Source organism: Anopheles stephensi, chromosome 3, assembly GCF_013141755.1.
Source record: "Anopheles stephensi strain Indian chromosome 3, UCI_ANSTEP_V1.0, whole genome shotgun sequence".
NCBI classification, from domain to species: domain Eukaryota; kingdom Metazoa; phylum Arthropoda; class Insecta; order Diptera; family Culicidae; genus Anopheles; species Anopheles stephensi.
In genome coordinates, this window is record NC_050203.1 from 51608210 (window position 1) to 51630846 (window position 22637).

Sequence of the window (22637 nt, forward strand, 5' to 3'; positions counted from 1 at the left end):
TGATCAGGATTTGATCTTGGGATTTGATCTCCACTCGGGACCATACCTTACAATGCTTTTTATAATTCGATCAAAAAAATTATCTACCAAGTTGTCTGCTATTTTGCTTTATTTTCAACGCCACCGCCAGACATTAGTCCATTTTCTTAATGCAAACGTTACACAAACATAACACTGTAGTCCTTTGTTGGTTCATAATATGTCTTTCTACTGAAAAAAAATTATAATAATAATGCTACTACTTCTACTTTAGTATCGTGTTGCACGATGATTATTTACTTCTTCTCTCTCTCTCTCTCTCTCTTCGATTTTTTCGTATTCCTTTTTTTGTGTGCGCGATTGTGTTCATTGTTTGTTTCTTTTTCGATTTGATTAATATTTTACCCCTTCCCGTGTTTTCTTCTACCGTTTTAAGGGGGTGGTGAGTGGGGCAAAACCTACCCTGGGCTGCCACACATTTACATATGCTCCCGCGCTACATCGCTCAATAATTAATTGTTTTGTTTGTTCTACTTAACTTACAATTTTAATTTGTTAATGTTTGTGTGTACCGCCGTCGCGTTTCTGCTGTGTGTGGTTGTTCTGCCGTGTTTTCGTGTCAGTTGTATGTAAAGTTGTTACTCTATCATGAATGCATCGAGTGTCGGCCGCGTCCATCGCGGAGCAGAGTTCTATTACTATTTATGTTGTGGCTGCTGTTGCTACTATTTTTCTTTTTCGTTCCGTTGAAAGTTATTAAAAGTGTATGTGTGTGTGTTTGTGTGTGTATGCAGTCAAGTTTTTCTTCTTACAAGTGTGTACCATAAGGGTGCAGCACATTATGCTTATTATGCAACGTTATCCCCATCCTGAAAAAATGGTACGCTCCCGTGTTTGTCGTCGTTCGGCAATTGTTTTACAATGTGTTCTCTTGTTTCCTAAATGTATTTTATTACTTGCCGTTACGCGTATGATACAAAAAACCCCTCATTCGGTAAAACCATGTCACTACGCTTCGCGAGCTTGCCTGCTTCTTGCCAGCACTATTACAAATTGGCCATCAACCACTACTATACACACGGTAATCCTATCCAATCCAATCGGTTTCACTCCCACGCGAATGCCACATTTGAATCAAACAAACGAAACGCAGAATAAAAGCTCCTACTGAATTTCTTTACAAACGTACCCCAACTTCAAAACGATTCTAACCCTTTTCGGGAGACGCTTGCTTGAGTTCAAACACAACCCCAAAAGAGTTTCTCGGTGAAGCAGACACAAACTGGCGGACCGCTAAAACTGAATTCGTTCTAACATTCGCGAGTGTCCCGGTTTGCTAACGCCTACCAACTAAACTACCACCAATGATGCACAAAGTTCAAAAAATTTAAACAGCCAGTTTCTTCCTCGCAAATCGACACCGCTCCGTGATGAGAGATGGTACAGCCCAATCCCTTTTCCCTTTTCCTTTTCCTCTTCCGTTTCGGGGGGCGTTTGCCAAGTCTGGAGTCTGATCTTTGTGACTACTAGTGGTTTTTTTTTTGTTTTGTCTCGTGTGGCGACTGTACTAACAAATCGTGTTTCGTTTGCATTAGCTGTCCACGTTGTAGTTTCGGTAAAATATATAATTATATATGTATAGTCTACTTGTTTTTTTGTTTGTTTGTTGCTGTTTATTGTTGTATGTTAATAGTTATTGTAAAATGCTAGTTTGATATCCTTTGTCTCCAAAAACGTACTGTGGTCGGCGCTCTGCGTTACACTCCCTCGTGCTCCCGTACGGCCACGTTCACCAATTGTCAAACTTTTCATTCAATTTCAGTCATCGCCATCTTCTTCGCTTCACTTTTGCACACAAACACAACAAAAAACAGGTCAAAGTCTCGGTAGGACTCCATATCAAACCTTCTCTCAGCCGGTAGTAGCCTGCATCCATCACATCTTGGATCTAGTGGACGACCTGAACAGAACTTGACGAGGTTTACTAGTCCACATTCTGATCCATCTGTCGGGAGCCATTTTTAATGCTTCCCGAGATCTTCGCCTCCAAAGCACAAATGATCCTACATCAGGATGCCAAATATCGAAGTCCAACCTTCTTTCTTGGCACAAACGCTTCATGGGTCGCCCTAACAAACGAAGCAAGTGCTTAGCGTTTCGCGCTGTTTGCTTCTCAAGGATAGGGCAGTTTTCGGTGCTTTGCTTGCACACCGGGAGGAACCACAATCGAACAAACAGGCAACATAACAATAAGTGTTCTACTAACGGCGCACACACATACACATACACGTTTCGAGTGGCTGACGAGATGGTGTGCTTGCTCTGTTGAACAAGTCAAACAAGTACGACAAAGGATGTTCTAGTTCGTGTTCGTTCTTCTAGCACACACACACACACACGGCAGTATTGTGGCTTGTTGTTGATGTTGATGTTGAGTTTCTTTACCGCTACCGATTATTGTAACTCTTGGGTGTTGCTGTTGATTTTATAATATATATATATATATATATATATATATATATATATATATATATATATATATATATATATATATATATATATATATATATATGCTTTTGATACATGCCGACGAGATCGATCTACAACATGCTGGCGCTGAATTTGATGAGCTATTAATGCATCCCCCCGGGAAGGCGAGATGGCGAGAGTAGTGTTGGTTTTGTGTTTTGTTTCCTTACTAGCATTTCCTGTTTCCCTCACAGTTCAATCCTTTTCCCTTTTTTTTTTTTTGGCACGAATCGGCGAACACAATTTGATTTGTAAGTTTTGTTTTCCTAAAAGTGCCGATCCGTCCAAGCCCGTCCCGCTCGTTCCCGCTCGTCGGTCATGGCTGCTTGTGTTTCGTGTTGTTACTTACTATTGATTGATGTTTTATTCTTTCTACTGAGTAGAGTACGATGAACATTAGAATCTTGTTAAAGTTGTGTTTGCTGTTCTCGCTATCGTTTCTCGCAAACTGGACATGGCAGGTATGCTTATGTAGGTATGTTGTCGCTGTGTGTTTCCAGTGTGACTTTTTGACTCGACCACTATATTCGATAGCGCACTCCGTCCCCAAAACGCACCGCTGCAGTTGTTTCTCTTCCTTTGCTTCGTTAAGGATAAGTTTAAAAACGGATAAAACGCTCAACTGGATATGCAATGCGTGGCCTCCTCCTCCGACCGAGGCACGCCCAGATGATGATTACTTGCCCCTATTGTCCTAGTTGCACTATATGTTGTTGCTTTAAAGCAGGTGCTCTTCTTATCTCTCGCTCTCTCTCTCTCTCTCTCTCTCTCGGTTTCTTTTCCATCCCTCAGGTTTCTTGGGATCTCTTTGGTAGCTGCTGCTCTGCTAGCTAACTGCATTCTTTACAACCCAAAAACAAGTTCGCTTCCCTCCACGCCGCTCATATACTGCCATCTGTTGTTGTATTAGTGCTTTTAGTGTGCGGTGCAGTATTGTTATGTCCCTGAGAAGAACTAGCCGCGTAAAGATCGGATTCACCTATATCTGGTAGGAATCAATCGAAACGTTACGACCCACAGGGTCCTAAACACAGGTGTTACGCTAGTCCCTAAGTTCCTAGTGCACATCGCGAGCAGATGCCCTTCCTGCCCTTCCAGAAAGAGTGTGTGCTGTGGCTTCAGGCTCTAGATTTGTGGCTTGTTTGTTTTTGAGTGAGAGGTGGAAAATATAAACAATCAAACTTAATACACATTGCTAACGATTAAAATCACAAAATTGCTTTGAAAAATGTCATTAAGAGTAGGAGTTTTTAAAAAACAAAACAAAACACACAAACACATTCATTGATTAACGCTTAGAGTCAGAACGTGTCGCCTTCCGACGAGCATGCTGCTGCTGCTGCTGCCGCCGCTGCTTAAAGAGACGATTTATCGGCAAAAACACATTGGGCCTGTGAGCGCCCATACTAAACTAATGTAAAGGTTGAGCCGCAACCAGATTTTGTGTGGCTGGTGGCCCATCCCGCAAACGCGTACAACACGCGTCGGTCCTCCGTTAAAAAATCAAACAAATAAAAAGCTTGTACTATTTGTCCCTTGCAGCTGCTGGTCCTCCACACCCGGCAGGCTCACAACACCACTAACACATAAAAGTCCAGCTAAACTCGATTCGCTTCTCCAACGCTTCCTGCTGCGAGAATCTCTAGTCGGAGGAATACGTATCTCCCTTGAAAAAAAAACGGGGACACTGCAAACCATCCCCGCGCGTCACTCCGCGTATCTAACTCCTTTCGGAAACTAATTGCACCACAGCCATCGCTGAACGAGGCAGCTCGTTGCAGCAATCGGAGAAATATCGTGCCCGTCCACAGTAAAGTTGGTGTGCTCCTGGTTGGTGGTGAGATTCATGTAAAAACATCTCATCATCACCAGAGGCACCGCGTCCCTTGCTTCTTCGTGCTCGTCTTCCGCAGCGACTCCTCCTGCTAGTGGGAAAGCAGCGCTCCGCCATGGCGTTGACGACGGCGATGACGACGGCTGATGGCCACGTCCGGTGGAGGCAGCCCTTCATTCATCATCACCAGCAGAAGACGGACAGTTCGCCCGAGTGCTCGTTGCTGTGCCGCCAGGTGGTCACGGAACGGGCCTTAAGCTGTAACGAAAATAATAAACCCAACGTTAGTAAGCTGTGACGTGCATCTGAATGGTTTGTAGGCGAAACCCACCTGTTGCATTTTATCGAAATCTAAGCATGGCCTATGTGGACGCTGCAGTCGTTGCTGCTGATGGCGGGACTGGCGCCGCCGCGGTGAAACGGCACAGTGGAACATCTTCGCCGGAGGACTAACGGACCGGCTGATGTCCATATTAGTTACTAGGGTTGGGCCGACGCCGCACGGTTCTGGGCTGCTACCAGTGCCCGCCACGAGCCGTACCAGCGAGGCCGGCGCCGACGACAGTGACGATGGCGTGGATGATGATGATGTTCGAGTTGTTGTACTAAGACCGGATCCAAGGCTGCTGGCGCCACCGCCGTGTGGTGGCGGATTGGTGCTGTTGCGATGGCACACAGCAGTCAAAGGACTATCACAGCCAATGGTGCGTCGGACGAGACCGAAACGAAGGCCACCGGCACCACCACCACCACCACCACCACTACCACCATTAACGCCATTACTGTTGTTGTTGTTGCTACTGCTGCTACCGGGACCATAGAATCCGCTAATACCGGTGCCGCTCAGCGACGAGAGAGACGAAGCCGCCGACGACAGTAGTGAGGAACCGGCCGACGGTAGTAGCCCGTTGGTGGGAGCAGCACCGCTTCCCTCGCTCAACACCAGTGGCGTCGTCGAGCGTTGCATTATATGGCCACGGTGTGGTTTTAAAGCTTCTAGAGGTGGTGACGTACGAAAATTGACCGGTGCCGACAGGGGCGTCTCCTCCGGCTGCAGCTCGTCCTGGTGATGATGATGTAGCTGCTGCTCTGGATGGTGGTGATGGTGGTGCGGTTGACGCAACGAATGATGATGGTGATGATGATATTGATGCGAGAGTGAATGAAGGGTTTGTTGCTGCTGCTTCTGCTGCTGCTGCTGCTGCTGGGTTGGCTGTTGCTGCTCGAGCAGGTAGCGGACCTGGAAAGGGGAAAAAAGATGTTTGAGCAACTTGCAACGAACTGCTAGCACACCCTCGTACCTCATCATCCGAATTGTGCGCTAGGGATCGTTTACGTTTCTCCAGCAAACTGCTCACACTGCCCAACCGTTTGCCGGCCCCCGTTGAGATCAGTTTGGTGGCCGACGACGGTGTCAGCGGCACGCTCGGGACGGCCGTCAGGCTTGACAACTCCTCCGCGAAGTCGTCCAGCGGCTCCGCACCACTGTCGTCGCACGCACCACCGATTGCCATGAACTGGCCGCCACGCACAATACTGCTGCCACTGTTGCTGCTCGGGGTGCTGCTGCTTGTGTCCATAGCGCCTGCCCCTCCACCCGTCACACTTTCGATGATTGTCGCTGCCGTTGATCCCATCGCGGTCGGTGTTGTGGCCGTGGCTGGTGACGCATAGTCTCGATCCTCGTCCACGTCATCCTCCACGATATCTTCGGTGGCATCGTCTTCCTCCTCTTCCTCCTCTTCCTCTTCCTCCTCGTCCTCATCGTCATCATCTGCGTGAGGATTCATGATGGGTAGCATACCGGTGATACCTCCACTCATCCGGCTGGGCACACCACTGACGCTCCCCACCTCGATGGCACAGCTGCCCACATCGCCCGCACCGCCATTGATCACCTCCAGCTCCTCCTCGGAGCTGTTCTGATCGTACAGCAGCAGGTGCGAGGAGGACGGTCCGAGGAAAGCGGGCGACTCGGACGAGCAAGCCGTATCGGTCGGTGAAACGGTGTCCTGCCGGGAACTTAAACCTAGAAGAGGGAAGGGCAAAGGGAAAGCGAAATCGTAAGCCACCACACGTTTGCAAACTAAAACACTACGCAATAAATCACTAAAACTAGACATTCAACGCCAGATAATGTTCCGATGGCCGAGTGTGCCTGATGCATCACTAGCATCAGAGATTGTAGTGGCATGTGGCGACACACGGAGCCCGGACGAATGATTGTGCTACGTCAACGCGTTTTTGTGTGTCTTTTTTCACAATCACAAGATTTACAAAGTGTCGTGTCGTCCAATCGGACAACGAAATCCAGTTCCAGTCGGTTTTGAGCCCGACACAAGCGACACACGAAAAAACGTGCAGATAAGGGTGATAAGTCTGGAACGATAATTTACTTGTTAACACTTCATCCCACATGTTGTGCGCGTACGGCGAGCGAGACGGAAAGAATTCACTAGATTTTTCCTCCACAACGCACACGAGATCACTGGCGGCTCACGTTTTGCACCACGAACGCCTTATTTGCACAGAGGCGTTTGAACGCTCCACAGGAAATTGTAACACCCGCGGTTCACGGATCCACAGACCACCACGGGATCATCCACCTACTACTCCGCTGCTGGTGGAAAACTGAGATCAGAGGCACACAACCGGAAGACACCCTCGTCTATCCCGACACAAACACCGGTAGGAACGGGCCTTGGCCCCACGTCTGCGAAACTGTATGCCGGGCTGCGAAACAGCAAGAGTGCGCGATGCGTTACCGGCGTCGTGTAGACCATTTGTCGCCTTCAGAACCTTCTGCCGTACTGCTTTTATAGATGAACACATCATCTGGCAAGTGCCCCGCGGGACCGCACTGCGCGCAACGACGACTACTACAAGAGCAACACGCATTGCGCGAAATGGAACCACCACAAGCGCACAGCCCGCCGCGAGTCCGCGTATCGGTAACCACCACCCAACCCCCCTACCCCCCGAACAGCATGTGTATGTGTCTGATGCAGCGCGCGCGGTCCGATTCCTTTCAATGTGTTTGGCATCACCGCCGCGTACTCGCGAGGCTGCTGCGTGTTCGTAAGAGGCGATAATTGTCATAAACTCTTTTGGCACCAGGTTCGCGGACTTGTGTTGGTGTGTTAGGTTGTGTGGCGATGCTCAACCGCGAAACAGCTGACAAGTTCGGCCCAACAACTATCACCCAACGCGGCCGTTGTGTAGTTGCGTGCGGTGGTGCTGCACCGAGCACTGAGCGTCCCGGAGTGCGCTATGCCGCATTTCAATTTAACTTTAAGCATCTCTTCCCTTTCCCTCCCCCCCAATTTGTCCACAAGTTCCCGTGGGAGGAAGGTTGGGGGGTTTGGAAATGGTGGAATGAAGCGAAACAGGCTTGCAGAGCACTTGCTTGATATCGAACAAAGGGCACGACTTTACTTATTAGCGGGACCCACAGCCGCCGCAGGGTCTCGTGCTCTGGAAACGCTCACACACAGGGAGCTCGGTTTGCTATTTTTATGCCCGAACCTCCCTTACAATTATCGATTAAAATTGGTACGCCGCTTATCTTTATCGTCCGCCACCCGTCGGGTTGATGATCGCCACCATCGGGGCCTGGGTGAAGTGATTTATCAGCCAGGGGGATGGAGACTTCAAACGGTATCGGAGTCAACGTCGTCGCTGGCAGCTCAATATCGGGTTCCACGATAGCGACCGGTAGGTGCGAAGATATTGACATGATAAGAATTGTTTCCTCAATTGAAGGTGTCTTTCCACGTTTGATGTTAGAACTCTATCACCGTCGCAGGAGATGAGGAGGTATCTTGCAAAGGGTCTTGACGCTCCGTGGAAGACTATTTGCGTTTACAATTAACGTCAGCTCCAAAGTGAACCTTCTCTATGAACGTCAACGTTTGATTCACTTCACTTATGCTTCCTTCCCGTTCATGAGCTACATACACACACACACACACACACACACACACACACACACACAAAACGTCCAAGTCAGCTTACGCTACGATGTACCGAAAGGCGCCCAAACAAACAAAACTCGCTCCGGCCAAAGCTGCAAGTTTGTAACAACAGTTCCTCAAGCAAACATACAACGAAAGTACACAAATAGAATTCATAACTTCCATTCCATGCTTTTTTCCCCCTACCCCACCTCCCTGAGGTGCCAAATTCCCCCCCTACCAAACTCCCCTTCCTCTACACACACACACACCACCCAATTAGAGAGCGTTGGCAGAATCTTTTCACTTCATTCAATTTCTTTTTTTCTGCTCGCCAGGTTTCTGGTGCTGGTTCTGCTGTGTTGCTTGACAGAACCATTAAAACAACATGAAAGCTCGCGTAACGGAACCACTCAACTCATAAAACTCCCTCCTGCTCGCTGCGTACATGTTAGTGTGTTTGCCCCGCTTCCTGCCAATTCACCCCTCGCCCCCTCCAGACACTGTATTACCCTACCCATTGTGGCGTGATACAAATTTGCAAACTGAAACATGGGCATGGGTAAATAACAGTAGCATTACTGCAGTCTGTTGGAAGGTGCGATGTTTCCAGGCCACAAGAGAACGATCTCCCTAGTTTTCCTCCCAGGGCGGGTGGATGGGGGTGTGTGTGTGTGTGTGTGTCATGCGAGAAAAATCGCGTGCAGCGGAAGACACTTCAATTTTGCCCTCAAAGTATTGTACTTGTGAGCTGGCTAGCCCTATGTGTGTAGCAGCAGGTCACAGTGCAGTATTGGGAACCGAAATACACTGGGCGAGATTTCTGGGCCAGACAGTGGAAGGCAGCAAGCGACGAAGCAGCAGCTTTTCCGTTTGCATTACTTTCGGAATTGGAAGTTCCTGAAGATGGAAATCCGCCCAACGATATCTGCGGATCGTCGGCGTCGGCGTCGACGCCGCAGTAACTGGGCGAATCACAATCACACTTTGTTGCAACCGGCAAAATCACTGTGCACAAAAGGAAGCAGAGCACACCACGCTCGTTTGGTTTGCATACACACACACACACCGGGCGGGAACCAATGCAACGGCGGAGCGACATCCTTTTCTTTTGCATTTTCGCGTGATGCACACGAAAAACTTTTGAGCGGGAAACATGTAAAACCGAACGGGAATGATTGACTAGTGACGAAACTGCAACACTGCAAACGGTTCGCATCCTAACATCCTGAAGCCCGGAAAGATAGTACAACTGCGCCACGCGATAATTCCCATCGTACGCCGGGTGCGCCCGGCAGGAATGGAAATTCGTGTTGCAACAATGTTGCTGCCGTTTGAATGTCTTCTGTGCTCTGTGCGGCACGGTCCGTTGACTCCGATGCGTATCGTTTACTGTCACCGGTGGCTTCCCCCACTCAAGCCACCAGCCGCCAACTCTTTCCTTCCCCGGCTGTTTTGTGTGTTTTTGGCAGCACCGTAACCCCACGAACCGACCAACACAGTAATGTTGGTGCAGTGTAGTAATAGGGCGCTGAGAGCAAGGGTGGGTTCGGTTTTTTTGCTTTGTTTCCCGCGAGCAGATGGAATGTTGCGATGCGTGTAATACCACAGCTGGAGAGATGGAGGCACTTACTGTGAATGCCATTTTTGCGCATTTCAGAACGCATTTGAAACGGTGCGACATGTGTAACGTCCCGTAGAGGTTGTTCGGTGGTTGTGACAGTCTGACAAATGCTTTTTGGCGAGCTCATGTGTAGAGCATGTGTGACAAGCGATGTATATGTACCCGGTCACTGTACGGCCGCGCTGCTCTATAACCCTCCGCCCGGCAAAACGCTTCGTTAAACTCGCGCAAATAAACAAGGCATCGATGTAAAGGGGTCCAGTGGGGCCCAGTGATGTCCCCGAGTCAGATGGGTGCTCCCGTGACATAAAATGGTAGAGGTTCCGCCTTCCACAACACCGATTGCAGATTGAATTCTCCGTTAAAGTAGGGACGTTACGATACGTCACTCAAGGACTCAGTTAAAGCTACTGTATAACTGAGTAAAAAAGAGCAGAAAGTCCTCGATGTACTCCAAGAAAAAATAAAACTTGTCCCCCCTGCTGTACCATCTTTATCGTCTTTAATTTGTACTTAAACACAGCAACAAAGCTGCAAGAATCTGTTTTTTGCCGCCTATGCCAGCCATCAAGTGGAGTGCAGTAAGAGAGCTCCGTGATGTAACGCGAGTAACGAGTTCTGAAAATCAATTCAATCAATTAGTCCGCGTTACATCTCACGCGACCTTAGCCGACCCTCCGTATTCTCGGTCGGAGGGCTCGGCCGGGCCCCCTTGCACACCGAAACCAATACACGAATCGGGCCCTGTGCGCACGAATGTGTCACTTTCCCTTCCGGTGTTTGCTACTGTGTGTATCTGTATCTCTAAATGCACTTGCACTTGCATACAGTTCGACCCCTCCCCCCTCCCCCCCACAAAGGGATGTTTGAGCCCGTTCGTTCGGCTGACCTTGAACGAGTGCAGTGCTCCTCACTAGTGCTACAACTACCCGGTGCTACATTGTTGCATCTAAGCTCGACCATCCCCCCATCATCCCGGCTGCTCCCTGTCCGCAGCGCCCCATCACTAGTGCGCCATGTCAACGTGATTTTTGCCCTGATACTGTGTGTGTGTGTGTGTGTCTCGGTTTGTGTCTGTATGCAATCATTCTGTTGATTAGTTTACTTAGCCCAGCGCGGCACACCTCCCTGTTGATGCTCCCTGTCACTTATAGGGGGGAGGATGGTTGCTCGGTCTAGTGTTCGGTGTGGTCGATAAAGCGATTATAAATAGTGTAGGTTAGGGAATAAAAAACGGGTAATATTGTAGCTGTATCAGTGCCACCCGCCACTCCCACGGGAATTGCGGCTGGTGCTTTAGTGTTCTAGTGTTGAAGTACTGTACGAGCCAGTACACCAACATCGGGGGGCACAGTGAGCTGTCATACCGGGAACGGAGACAGCGTTCGTCTATGGCGATTAGATGCCCCACACTGCGGGACACTCTGCTTGGTGTGTGTTTTCTTGAGCGATGCACCAGCAGGTTTCGTCTCACGTGTACGAACACCTGAAGAACGACATGTGAGCTGGGAAAAGCAGGAAGAAAGTGTTCCTGGCGAATGGCTCGAAATAGATCAGCTTGAGAGATGGTTTTATATGCAGAATCGCTCCAACAACAGAAGATTATTCCCGATCGATGAAGATGATCGTTCGTTGGCCGATGCGATTTCCGATTCCCCTTATTTGGCTGGCTATTGCATCATCCCGGGATTGGGATGCACCGATCGATCTAATTTTATAATATTTATCCTACTCTTCTTGCAGTTGGCCGACCAATTTGCTAGTTGAGTAATGAACGTGGTGCCGATTAAAGCTCGCACTGCAGAGGCAGCCTGTTTCATAATTCATCCCTCGATGAGATCATCGCAGCCATTTGCAGTAGGACGTGCACCACACATTCACCGGGTGCACCACCGAGTGGACACACTTTAATAGTGACACACGATCGACCGAAATGGGCGACAGCGACGACAATGAAAGTCAATTGTGCGGGACCCGGGGTAATTTTCCAAACTATTAGTTAAGGAACCGCCACCGTCGAAAACCGTTGCACTAAAAATAGAGACAAAGGCGCGGTATGCGGGTGCTGCCCGGTGCCATAAAATATGCAGTTTCATGGTATGGAAACACTTAACACAGTAGCAGTAGCACTGCAAAACAGTAAGAAGGGAGCACAATTTGGGGGGCCGATTGTTTAGCCTCTTCGATTTCCTTTTATCTGCTCCTATAAGGCTTTGTATGGACTGCACATAAAGCTGACCGACCGACTGTTGGGCAATTGAGGATTTATTTTTAGAGCGCACTGTTCGAGAGCTTCCCCACAGACAAGGGTGTGGTTTGGGGCTCCCTAATGTCTATATGGTCGTTTTGTAGCGTTGTCAAAATCGTTGCCAAAATCAGAGAATAACAATCAGCGTCCTATCTAGAATGCTGTACACCACACCTGTTGCTATAATCAACCATCTTTCCTCGGTGTTGTCCCATTGCTTGCGTGGTTGTGGCGGTGGGAAGCGGTCCAAACAAGCGACGAGAAGCATCGATCCCCATCATCCTCCCAACGTCAAGGTCGATCAGTAGGCGAGGTGTCGTTAAGAATGAGGTGGAAAGCAAAAAGCACACCAGTAGAATATTTAGTTGCTATTTGTGAGTAACAGGCCCCGCGTGGCACTAGGAATGAAGGTAGAAGATGGAAACCGTGCTAGCGCTAGTCGATTGAATTGAGCATAGCTCGTCCAGTGCATGTATCGAATATACAACCACAATGTGAAACGTTAGAAATCGAGAAAGAAAAAACGATACAGTAAGAAGGAAAGCAAGGATCTGCACCCAGTCTGGTCCATCGGACGGTCGGTTGCCCGGAGAGATGTGCTCTGGTTGGAATGAATACGACCCAATGGGTGAAGCACCATGCCAGAGCTATCGATTTGAAGGACGGACACAGCCACACGCCCCAAACAAAATAGCAAATCGTATTCAAATGTCAAAGTATTTATATATCGAGTCCGTCTACGTGACGGACGATCAATTCTGCTCGGTGAAAAGCGAACGGCGACAACAACACGCATTTCTTAGGCGACTTTTTTGTTGTGTGTCTCTTTTCAAAAGTCTTCTCCAGGAGGTTGCGAGGGCGAACGAGCGCCGCAGATAAAATAAAATTTTGGACCCATCAAACCAAGCTCACCAACACATTTTGGAATCGGGAGGCGTTTCGTTTTCCATTCCAGCGCGCCGAACACAATGCAATCGAGACGGAGCGGAGTTTTGTGCGAAAAGCCCTGACAAAAAAAAAAAAAACTTCGTTGGCAGCAGACTGGAACCTAGCGAAATTTCCATTTTTCCTCCCATGTGGCACCGAACGACCGAAAAAGCGGTGTTCTGGAAAAAAGTGCAACACCACACCCGAAGGACTACACAGCGCCTTGCCCTTCTCGCGTCACCGCTCTCCTCTGGACCGCAGGGTCACAACCACCGCAGTGACAGTGAAAGTGTCTGCAAAAGGTTTTCCTCAGGTTCACTGGATACTGTGCGTGGGCGAGGGATAAGCGATGGAAGGTGTCGCTTCAAGGCTGGCGGGCTCATCCTTACCAGCCAGGGCATCCGTCGTCTGGGGATGTGTACCACATTCTAGGAATTCCAAATTTATCTTCACATTAGTGTGCAAAGCTGGAACAATAATCTTTCAGACCGGCCCATCATTGGGAGGAAGCAAACGGGAACCGAGTACCGGCGTCCCGACCAGTCAGACCTTTCTCAAAATTAATTCCCTAGAAATTGTGTCCTTTTCTCTAGCCCCATATACACACACCCTCACACAATGAAAAACCCACACCGCGAGACAGTCCGAGAGCTAGTCATCCTAATTCAATGTCACAGCTGGTCATTGAAATAAAACCCACTCATCGCTGGTCCGCGAGCGCGGTCCGCGCGCACCTTTCTCATTCGGGTGGGAGAGGCAAAACTATCTCGGCGAACCAGCCGGCGGCCAATGCTAACAGCAACAGCAGTGAATGCATGCAAATATTGCAACACCGCTCGCTATCACCACCACACCAACCCTCGCGCTGTGAAGGTATCTTGTTTATCGATGTATGTAAATTTTTCGCGCGAGATACGGCGCCGCCTACGGGACGATTTGCTCCACTCACCAACCCCCTCCCCGTCATTACCCCGGACGAACCTGTGGCGTGGAGCGAGGGTTTTTGTACCCGTTCAAGGTTAACTTTTCGTAAAACTATCACCTATCCCTTTGACTAATGCTAGGCGAGGGAGCTGTGAAGGGTACGCCAGATGCTCCCACAGCAGCACTAGACCGGGTGTGACGTAAAACGCTTCTTCAACGCCAACCTCGACCAAAGGGATGACACGCGGTCAGCAGAGTGAAGCAAGAGGACGGATAGTAAATAGTAACTGCTAATGCTAGTAATAAAGGTACGTCCATTTGCCTCCACTAGGCAGGCGCGAGAGTCTGGTCTGGTGTTGGTGCCGCTGTCAAGTGCTGCCACTAGAATGTGCAATGTGGAGTGTAGTACCTCCTGCCGAGAGGGGGTGTGTACTTGCTCCCTCGGGAACGGAGAAGCTTCGAGATTCCGACACCGTCGCCGCTGTCACGATTATCTAATGCTCAGCCGAGTACACACCGGGCAAACACACAATCACAGACCCGGCCAAACAAAACATCCCGTCCGGTGAGTATCGCCTTTGTAGACGTGGATCAGTTCCGCGTCCTCTTCTGCTTCTTTGGCTATCCTCCGTCTTCGCGACTCGAACGATTGGTCGCCGCGAAACGCACCAACCGGCTTTAGGTCATCATCTTACGATGGAATTTTCCTTTCACATTTGGGAACGCTTACACAGGCGCAGAGACCACGACGCCGCGCCTTATCGCACAATGTGCCCGCTCGCCGTTCTGTTGTGTGTGCATATTATGGTTGTGCTGAAAATTTTTGCTCAAATTTCATCAGCTGTTTCAGCGCTGACAGCGCGCTGCCGGCACCGTGGCAGTGTGCTCGGTCTTCCGCTGCTTCTTATCTTCGGCGTCGGACCAACCAAACAACATCGACGTAATGTTCGGGCGAGGTGCTGCACGGCTTACACGCATCCGGCCCATATTTCGAGCAGTGTGCCTACGGGATTCTATCATTCAAAACAGGCATGAACATGGGCACTACACTCTGGTCGGTTGGGAGAGCGAGTAGCGGAGGACACTGTGCGAGACTCACAAACAACGGCTTATTATAACTTTACGAGTGATGATCGGTACCACGTTGATGATGTGTACCGATGTGTTATGTGCGAGACGGTCGCTTCTCTAATCGCCCGCAATCGTAATCTTATCTCAATCGTGCTTTGACGGGTTCGGTTTGGTGGAGGACCTGTGTGAAATCAAATCTCGCGATACAAAGAGCCTGTGTCTCTGTGCAGCCGATAACGGCGAGGTGTACACCAGGCCGGGACCAGGCGTTGTTTACGATGGCGGTACGCGAGTAAACAGCGTGTGTAACTCGCCTGACTTCGTCCGACGATAATAAAGGCGTGGTGGTGAACTTGTTTCCTTGAACCTGGCCTAGCACAACTTTTCTTATTGTGGCACACGGGACGGGCCCCTTGTCGTTCGCGGAAAAGAAATCTTAGCCCTCACCACGCACGGAAGATGATGATGGGAGAAATTGTTCCAAAAATTGACCCCCCAACAATGTAAGATCGAAGGGTACGGGAAGTGTATATGAGTAAGGGCGCCATTTTACAACCTGGCCTATCGTTATCCGTATCTAACGAGTGCAAGTTATTCGGGTCGAAGGACACTCTCAATATACTTCCCAAACACACACTCACACACAAACGAGGGAATTCGATTCCCGGCACAAAGCAGGTCTCCACCGTGCCCCGGAACATTTGACAGTTTTAATTGACAGATAAGTCATAACCTGCCGTTGTCGTTCGGTGGCTTATCTCGTGCGAGTTATTATTGTGATGATAGGAAGTGCTCCACCGCATTTAGCACAAAGAGTCCATTCGACGTGCATCACCTCCTACACTCGCGTTATCATCCTCGGATTACATATTTGGTTAACCTCCGAGGAAACCCGACACACACGGTTTATTGATGATCCGTGTGTGTTTTTGTTTAGTTCAAAAGGTTACCGGCTAAACTCGACAAAAAATTAAAAGCATATACTACATCGAGATTGAATAACAGCCATATATATTAATCAACATGAATGTAACGCATGATAAGATCGTCCAACATCGCTGGATCCGGGATGCAGCGGCAACCTTCCCGTGCAAGTACACAACGAGAGCGTCTAGCAAAATACGGCATTCACAACTTTACAACAAATATTTGTCAAACAATAAACCACCCCCACGGTCATTCATTCTCGAGACAAATGTTGACCATTCAGACCCGCGGGGCTGTTTTGCAAATGGGACAGGAAGCTATGCAAAACACGTCGCTGGCTTATCAAAAACAGCTGATTCTCGGCCTTCCACTTCGCCTCACCGGGGAAGAAGAAGAAGCAAAAATTAATCGGCCTGGCCCTTCCCATGAGGCAGCTCAGGGGGGAGGCAGGGGGAAGGCGAGTGTGTATGTGCTAAACGCTGAGTTAGCATTAGAGTTAGCACCCGGTCTGGCGCTGTTCCTTCCTTATTATCGTAAAACGCGTAAACACCTATTGCCATAGCGTCATAAAAAGATATTTATAGACCAACAACACAAAGCATCGGAAGGGGGGTTCGGTGTATGCGTACGAGTGAGGGGGGTTGTTGCCGGTGAGAATGTGAGCATGGTTGGGAGCGATTGGGGGGTGTATTCAAATGTATTTTAAAAGCAATTTCTCAAACAATCACTCGACACGCTCCATCATTCCTAGAAGTCATGATTGTTGTCTCGCAATGGATTTTAAGATGTATAGAGCAACACAGATTTTTGCATACCGTGTACGTGCATTGTGAGCATGCCTGTCACAGCTGGGTAACGTGTGCGTTATGCAATATTGGCCGGTTAGCTAATTACATGCACAGTTTAGTGCATGGAAGGTGTGACAAAGCATTATTTGGTTTACAATTCAATGATTAAGCGTAAGATTTCTATTTTTACAGTGCTCAGTAAAACTATACAGAAAAAAAAGCCTGCTTGCATAAAAAATTATGAAGTTATACTAAGCAGTACATATGGCTAGCCTATTAAAGGTCTATAAAGTATGCAAAGTTTTTAGCTTTATGCATTCAACAACCTCTTACATATTACAAAAGTGAAAATTCGCCTTATTTTTCAATTAGTTTTTCTATAACAGCAATCCTAAACAGTTTGCAGCGTATATTGAATAATATTTCTCTGCAATAATTATTTACTCCAGCATATTATGGATGTACCGGTTGTTCGAGAAAAATATGACATATCGGCCAGCCATTTCTGCCTTTCTGTGACTAAATGTAGTCAGAACCTACGTACGGGGAGGCGGTCTGGATGGGATTTGAACCCCGGTCCTGCCGTTTGAAGACCGGCGCCGTTATCGCCTCGGCCTCCGGACCGCACATGTCCGTCCATTTTTTTGAGATATTAAAATTCAGACTTAAAAGTTGTCATTTAAAATTCTTGACAACTTGAGCAATTTTGAGAATTCAGGTGGGAATAGTGGAAGAGAATAGCTTGCATCGTTGATCCCAAGAAAATAAGGATGTTATCACTACTTCCAAAAGCTCCAACAATACAGTAAACAAAATCAGGAATGAAATAGAGACTTGGTAGGTCGTTTCCCGTGTAATGCAGATTATATTTGCCCAAAGTATGAAGGTTCAAGGATATGTATCCCCTGAAGGCGATCTGACACACAGATAACTACGTAGTGTTGCTAAACACTGTAGTCAAGTCTTGGACAACAAAGGTAGGGCATTCGAATCAGGAATCCCACACCTTTGAGAAAATTAAAAACTGGTTATCTGGAAATGACTACTTTCATGTTATGTGCATAAAACCAAGATAATCTTACAGGGTTGCGTGACGGAATTTAACAGTTTCGTAAAGAAAACGAAAATTTCCTTTATAGTTGTAACGAATAATTACTGAATTGGTAAGTTAATTACAGGCGGACTAAATTACAATATTATCAAGAAGATTCATGCAAATCAGCATCGATCACAGCCTTAATCCTGCTGCGGAACCTTTAACCAGCTGTTGCTACAGTCTCCCTGGAAAGGACCTCAAAATTGTTTTAATGTTATCCATTAGCCTTTCGTTTTTTTGTACTAATAAAAAGTGCGATTGGTGTGTTTTTCAACTGCGCTGCATACAAAATAATACACGAGGTTAAGGTCCTGTTAGTTTGGCAAGCAGGCAAGCATTATATCATGTAAGAAATATGTCTTGTAAGCAATCACGACCTAAAAGATCGATTTACCAGGAAAAAAGAAAAAGTGAGAGGATTTCGCAAAGATAAAAAAGTATTAAGCATATTCAAACAAATTCATAAATAAATAGAGAATAATGCTTCAGTCATAAAATAAATCATCAGAAGATTCTGACAAATATTATATAAAAGACCAACGTATAAATCCAACACGTCAATAGACGATTTTTCTTTTAACGACAGATAGTATAATAATCTCTTATTATAATTTACCCTTCCCAGCATGATTTCCTGCACAAAAATCACCACCACAAACTACATTGTAACACCGTGCGGTGACAGACAAAGGTAAATTCTCCCAATTGAATGCAAACGCAATTGAACACAATTTATTGATACCGCAACTCGTGTGCCGTGCTCTCTCGCACCAAATGGCTTCCTTTAGCGATGGCAACCCATCAAACCACCTGTCTTCTATCTCCCTCTCCCCCCACGACACCGCAGGTAAAATGTTGTAGCTATTGACCACGAAATTAATGGGACTCCTGGGCCCCGCTGGTGACCGCTGCCATTTGAACGTTTTGGGTCCTTGTGCGCGCGCGAATTGAGTGGACGGTAATTTTATTGCGAAAAACGCCCGGAAATTGTCCGACCCACCGCCACTGACGTTTAATGGCCGACATTTCTTCTGCTTTTTCATTTTTTTTTTTTGGTGAGAGAGTACCCGGATCCGGTCGGTGCGTAATCATACCGATGGATGGTCGGATGTTGAAAATGATTGCCGAGCGCACCGATATCCTTCGTATTGGAAACATTCTTTAAGGATTTTTTCGTCTGTGTTTGTGTTTCGAGTGGGGGTTTGGCTTCATTTGTTAATGAAATGCTTGCACACACACACACAAAATAAACCGCATACGCGTAAAAATCGTTCCCGATGATTTACCGTACACAAACGCACACACACACACGGTGAGATCCGGCTTATCCGATTATGCGCCCCATAAGTGATTAATCCACGATTTCGACATTCATTATGATAAGTGTCGTTGCACGATGGCACCACACTCACGGCCCTCACCTCCCTCCTCCCTCCAATCCACACACTACCTTAAAGTATGGTGAAGAAGAGATTGAAAGCATTTTATTTGCTGTTATGCTCCCAACAAATTTGAATAATGCAATCGAAATAGAGGAAAAGAGAGACAGAGAGAGAGCACCCGCGAATGTGAGAGCACACACACACACACACATAATGCAAAAGAGCCATTTCGAGCAATTTGCATAAGGTTAATTTGAAACGACATCATTTGCAAATAAAGGCACGCCTATAAATATCGACAAAAATCAGACCTGAACGAGGAGGAACTTTACTGAATAGTTCCCTTTTTTTAATGAGATTGTCTTCGCGCACCCACAGAGCCCTGTGCGAGGCGTTTACACATTAAATATGAAACGAACTCGCCCGCTGCGTGTGTTTATCGGTGGTGCCGAATGCAATCGTATTTTATAGCCGCAGTAATGACGCACCGAACGCCGAACGACGGTGGTGGTTCTCACCCATTCAGCTAATTAGTTCAATTACAACAACAACAAAAAATGGTGATCCTGGACACCCCATACTTAACCAGCTCCCGGCTGTTCGATAGAAGACTGGTTCGGGATGTGCCAGGTTTTTGCAAAATGTTACACAGATACAACAAGCAACAACACCAAGGGACAGTGCGACTCAGGTCCATTGCACTCACACCGAACGATTCATTATTAATTCGTCCTCGGTCCTGGTACTGGTTTGCGAAGCAGAAAGGACAACGCTCCTAATCTGGCATATTACGAAGGCATCGGCCACTACCCACCCCATCGGCGACGTCTATCATCTTGGCAATTCGGACAAGCATTCGGTCGGCGCCGGCAACGAGTTTTATTATGATGGACCTCACTCTGCTCCTGTTCCTTCTTCTGCCCACTAGTTCACCGAGAGGCCTGGTGTCGATCGGTGCATACACAATGTGAAACTGCAACATTGTTGTCCACTACGGAAGGAGGTCCACCACCATTCCCAGGTACACATCCTCACACCCGTAAGCCCTCAGTACTGTATGTCTGACTTTCGTCGGTCCCTCCGTCCCTCAGCATCACCTCCCAACCACTTTTTTGCGGTTACTTCATCGAACTACTCTGCTCGCATTTTTTGTTTTCTCGTTGCTGCACTACATCGACTAAAACTTCTAAGCACAGAATAAAACTCCACCCATCATACACAAATCACTTTTCCCTTAGCGCACTCCCGCTGGTCCTGCCCTGTAATGGGGTTTCGTTTTGTTCGATACGTTCAACTAAAATCCAAATCATGCCCACCATATTGTTGTTCCTCTGTAATGAAGGAGTAGCACAGCAGGCACGGTAGTAGTGGACGCATACATATTTCATCAGCTCACATTTTTATTCCAATTAGACAGACGATGACGGCACTCGGGCACACACACACCAGCCGGAAGGTAAAGCTGCTATGTGACCACTGCTTGGCTAGCTGCTGTCTGAAGGGAGAAATTTAACACCCACCCTCCCGCCTTCCAGGCGCGCGCCGAGAGACATGCCGAGAAGGAATGGAAATGGTTTTGCATAATCCAGAGGGACATGAATTTTAACAGCCCCAACCAAGCACAAGTATCCTTCGATACTGTTTTTCGCCAGACAAAAGCGTCGTGTGCGCTTACGCTTATCGGAAGACTTTTTCCTATTTCGCCCCCCTCTCTGGTGTTCTCGTGCCTATGTCCCCATTTATGGTTCATGGGACGCTGGTAAGAAAAGCTTAAACAGTGCCTAAAATAAAGCAAAAAAAAAAAGTTTGTATATGCAACGCCAGGCGGACTCGCTCACTCCGCTCGGCTTACGGTGTACGGTTCTGTGACGCCTACCGCTTTCACTTGATTGATTGCTTAATCGAGCGGCAAGCAGTTTTCGGCATCGAGCAACGAATCATCTTTTGATTAAAATGTAATTGGGCGCTCAAGTGTGGAATGCGGCGACCTTCGGCGATGTGTAACGCATGTGTCACACGTGCGATGTAATGTTTGATTTGTCTAACACACTTTCAGCATGAGAAATGGTTTTTTCTTTTCTTTTGGTTTCGGGTTTTTTCCGAAAAGAAAGTCTTTTACATTACTTTTAATCATTTTTCTGTAGAAACTAAACAATGGTTTACGATTAATGTTAAATTCTAATGTTTTCTGTAGAAATTATTTCTTATCTCCACTCTTTCGCTGCCATCTGCTCTTCTGGAAGCTGGATATTCCGAGTAAGCATGCAAATTGTTCTAGGATTTTTTTTTTTTTTTTTATTCATAAAGAATGGCCTGGCCGTATTGCTTAAAGCTAAATTACAAAAATAAGTACAATTCACGATGGTTTGCAAACATTTCCTTCTCCAAACCGTGAAAGGGCACCTTATCCCGGGTGAGCTCGGTTATTGTTCTAGGAATTATCACACAAAGAATCATGTGAAGCTCTCTGGCAAACACCTTCAAAGCTAAATGCAGTTTAAACCCATTCTCTAAATTTTACGACCAATATCAGTACATTGAACATAATAACATTTGATAAGGTCCTCTGTCAGCAATACGCAAAAAAAGGTCCTTCTTCAAGCCACTTACGGAGTCTCAGACATTGGCAATGCGATCACCTTCGGTTAGCTTCGACAACGACGCTCAGCTTGATCGACGACGCAAACACATTTTTCATGATTGTCATCTGTTACTGATTCTGAGTTGTGATGGGCAATTCAATCTGAAACGCATTCTAGGACTCGATCCCGGATTTGTATCGGAATCTGAGTTTTGCAAGGATAATAATTCGCAATTGTTACTAAAAAAAACCGCCATTTTTTTTAAAAATCTAACAAGAGTTTAGAGGATCCCCCACTTGCAACTTAAAATCGAACAAAGGTTGGGAATTGTGAGTGGGAACTCTGCAAATGTGTTAAGATCTAGCAGGGTTCAGGAGCAGATTCGGAGGGTACGGTCACTGGGTCATTTATTTGTCATTCTGAGTGACTGTCACATGAACGGCTTCGTCTCAGACATAAACAGTAAGTGTTGTAACCATCTTGTCTTCGGCAGAGCTCATCTGGAATAAGCTGCCCTTTCACGGTTTTGGAGAAGGGAATGTCTCCAAACCGATGTGGATTGTACTCTTTCTATATGGTTTTATATGGATAAAACCAGAAAATCCTGGATATTGCATTGGCAGAAGACGGCGCTCTATATTATCAGTCGTATCGACTTTTTCTGCAGGAGATCAAGTGTAGGAGCAAGTATAGTGTCTGATCAGTAAAGAAGTAAGAATCCTGCCAACACTATTGGGTAGGCGGAATCGGTCATCAGGAAGTGTCTCACTAAT

At 47.3% G+C, this 22637-nt stretch overlaps 1 protein-coding gene across 5 annotated transcripts in view; it reads right to left on the reverse strand.

Annotated features, from left to right (window-relative positions):
• Positions 1-2590: 2590 nt before the first annotated feature.
• LOC118514540 (midnolin homolog) overlaps positions 2591-22637 on the reverse strand; it is a 59329-nt gene continuing 39282 nt past the window's right edge. For 4 of the 5 annotated variants that reach the window (XM_036061523.1, XM_036061524.1, XM_036061525.1 and 1 more), the window contains 3 exons: positions 5644-6371; positions 4674-5582; positions 2591-4600 (listed from right to left, as the gene is read on the reverse strand). In XM_036061523.1, coding sequence (XP_035917416.1) covers positions 4526-4600; positions 4674-5582; positions 5644-6371 — 1712 coding nt within the window. In that variant the 3' untranslated portion in view covers positions 2591-4525. Of the gene's footprint in view, positions 4601-4673; positions 5583-5643; positions 6372-6738; positions 7167-22637 lie in introns of those variants that run through there. The other variant, XM_036061527.1, reaches the window with a different exon arrangement.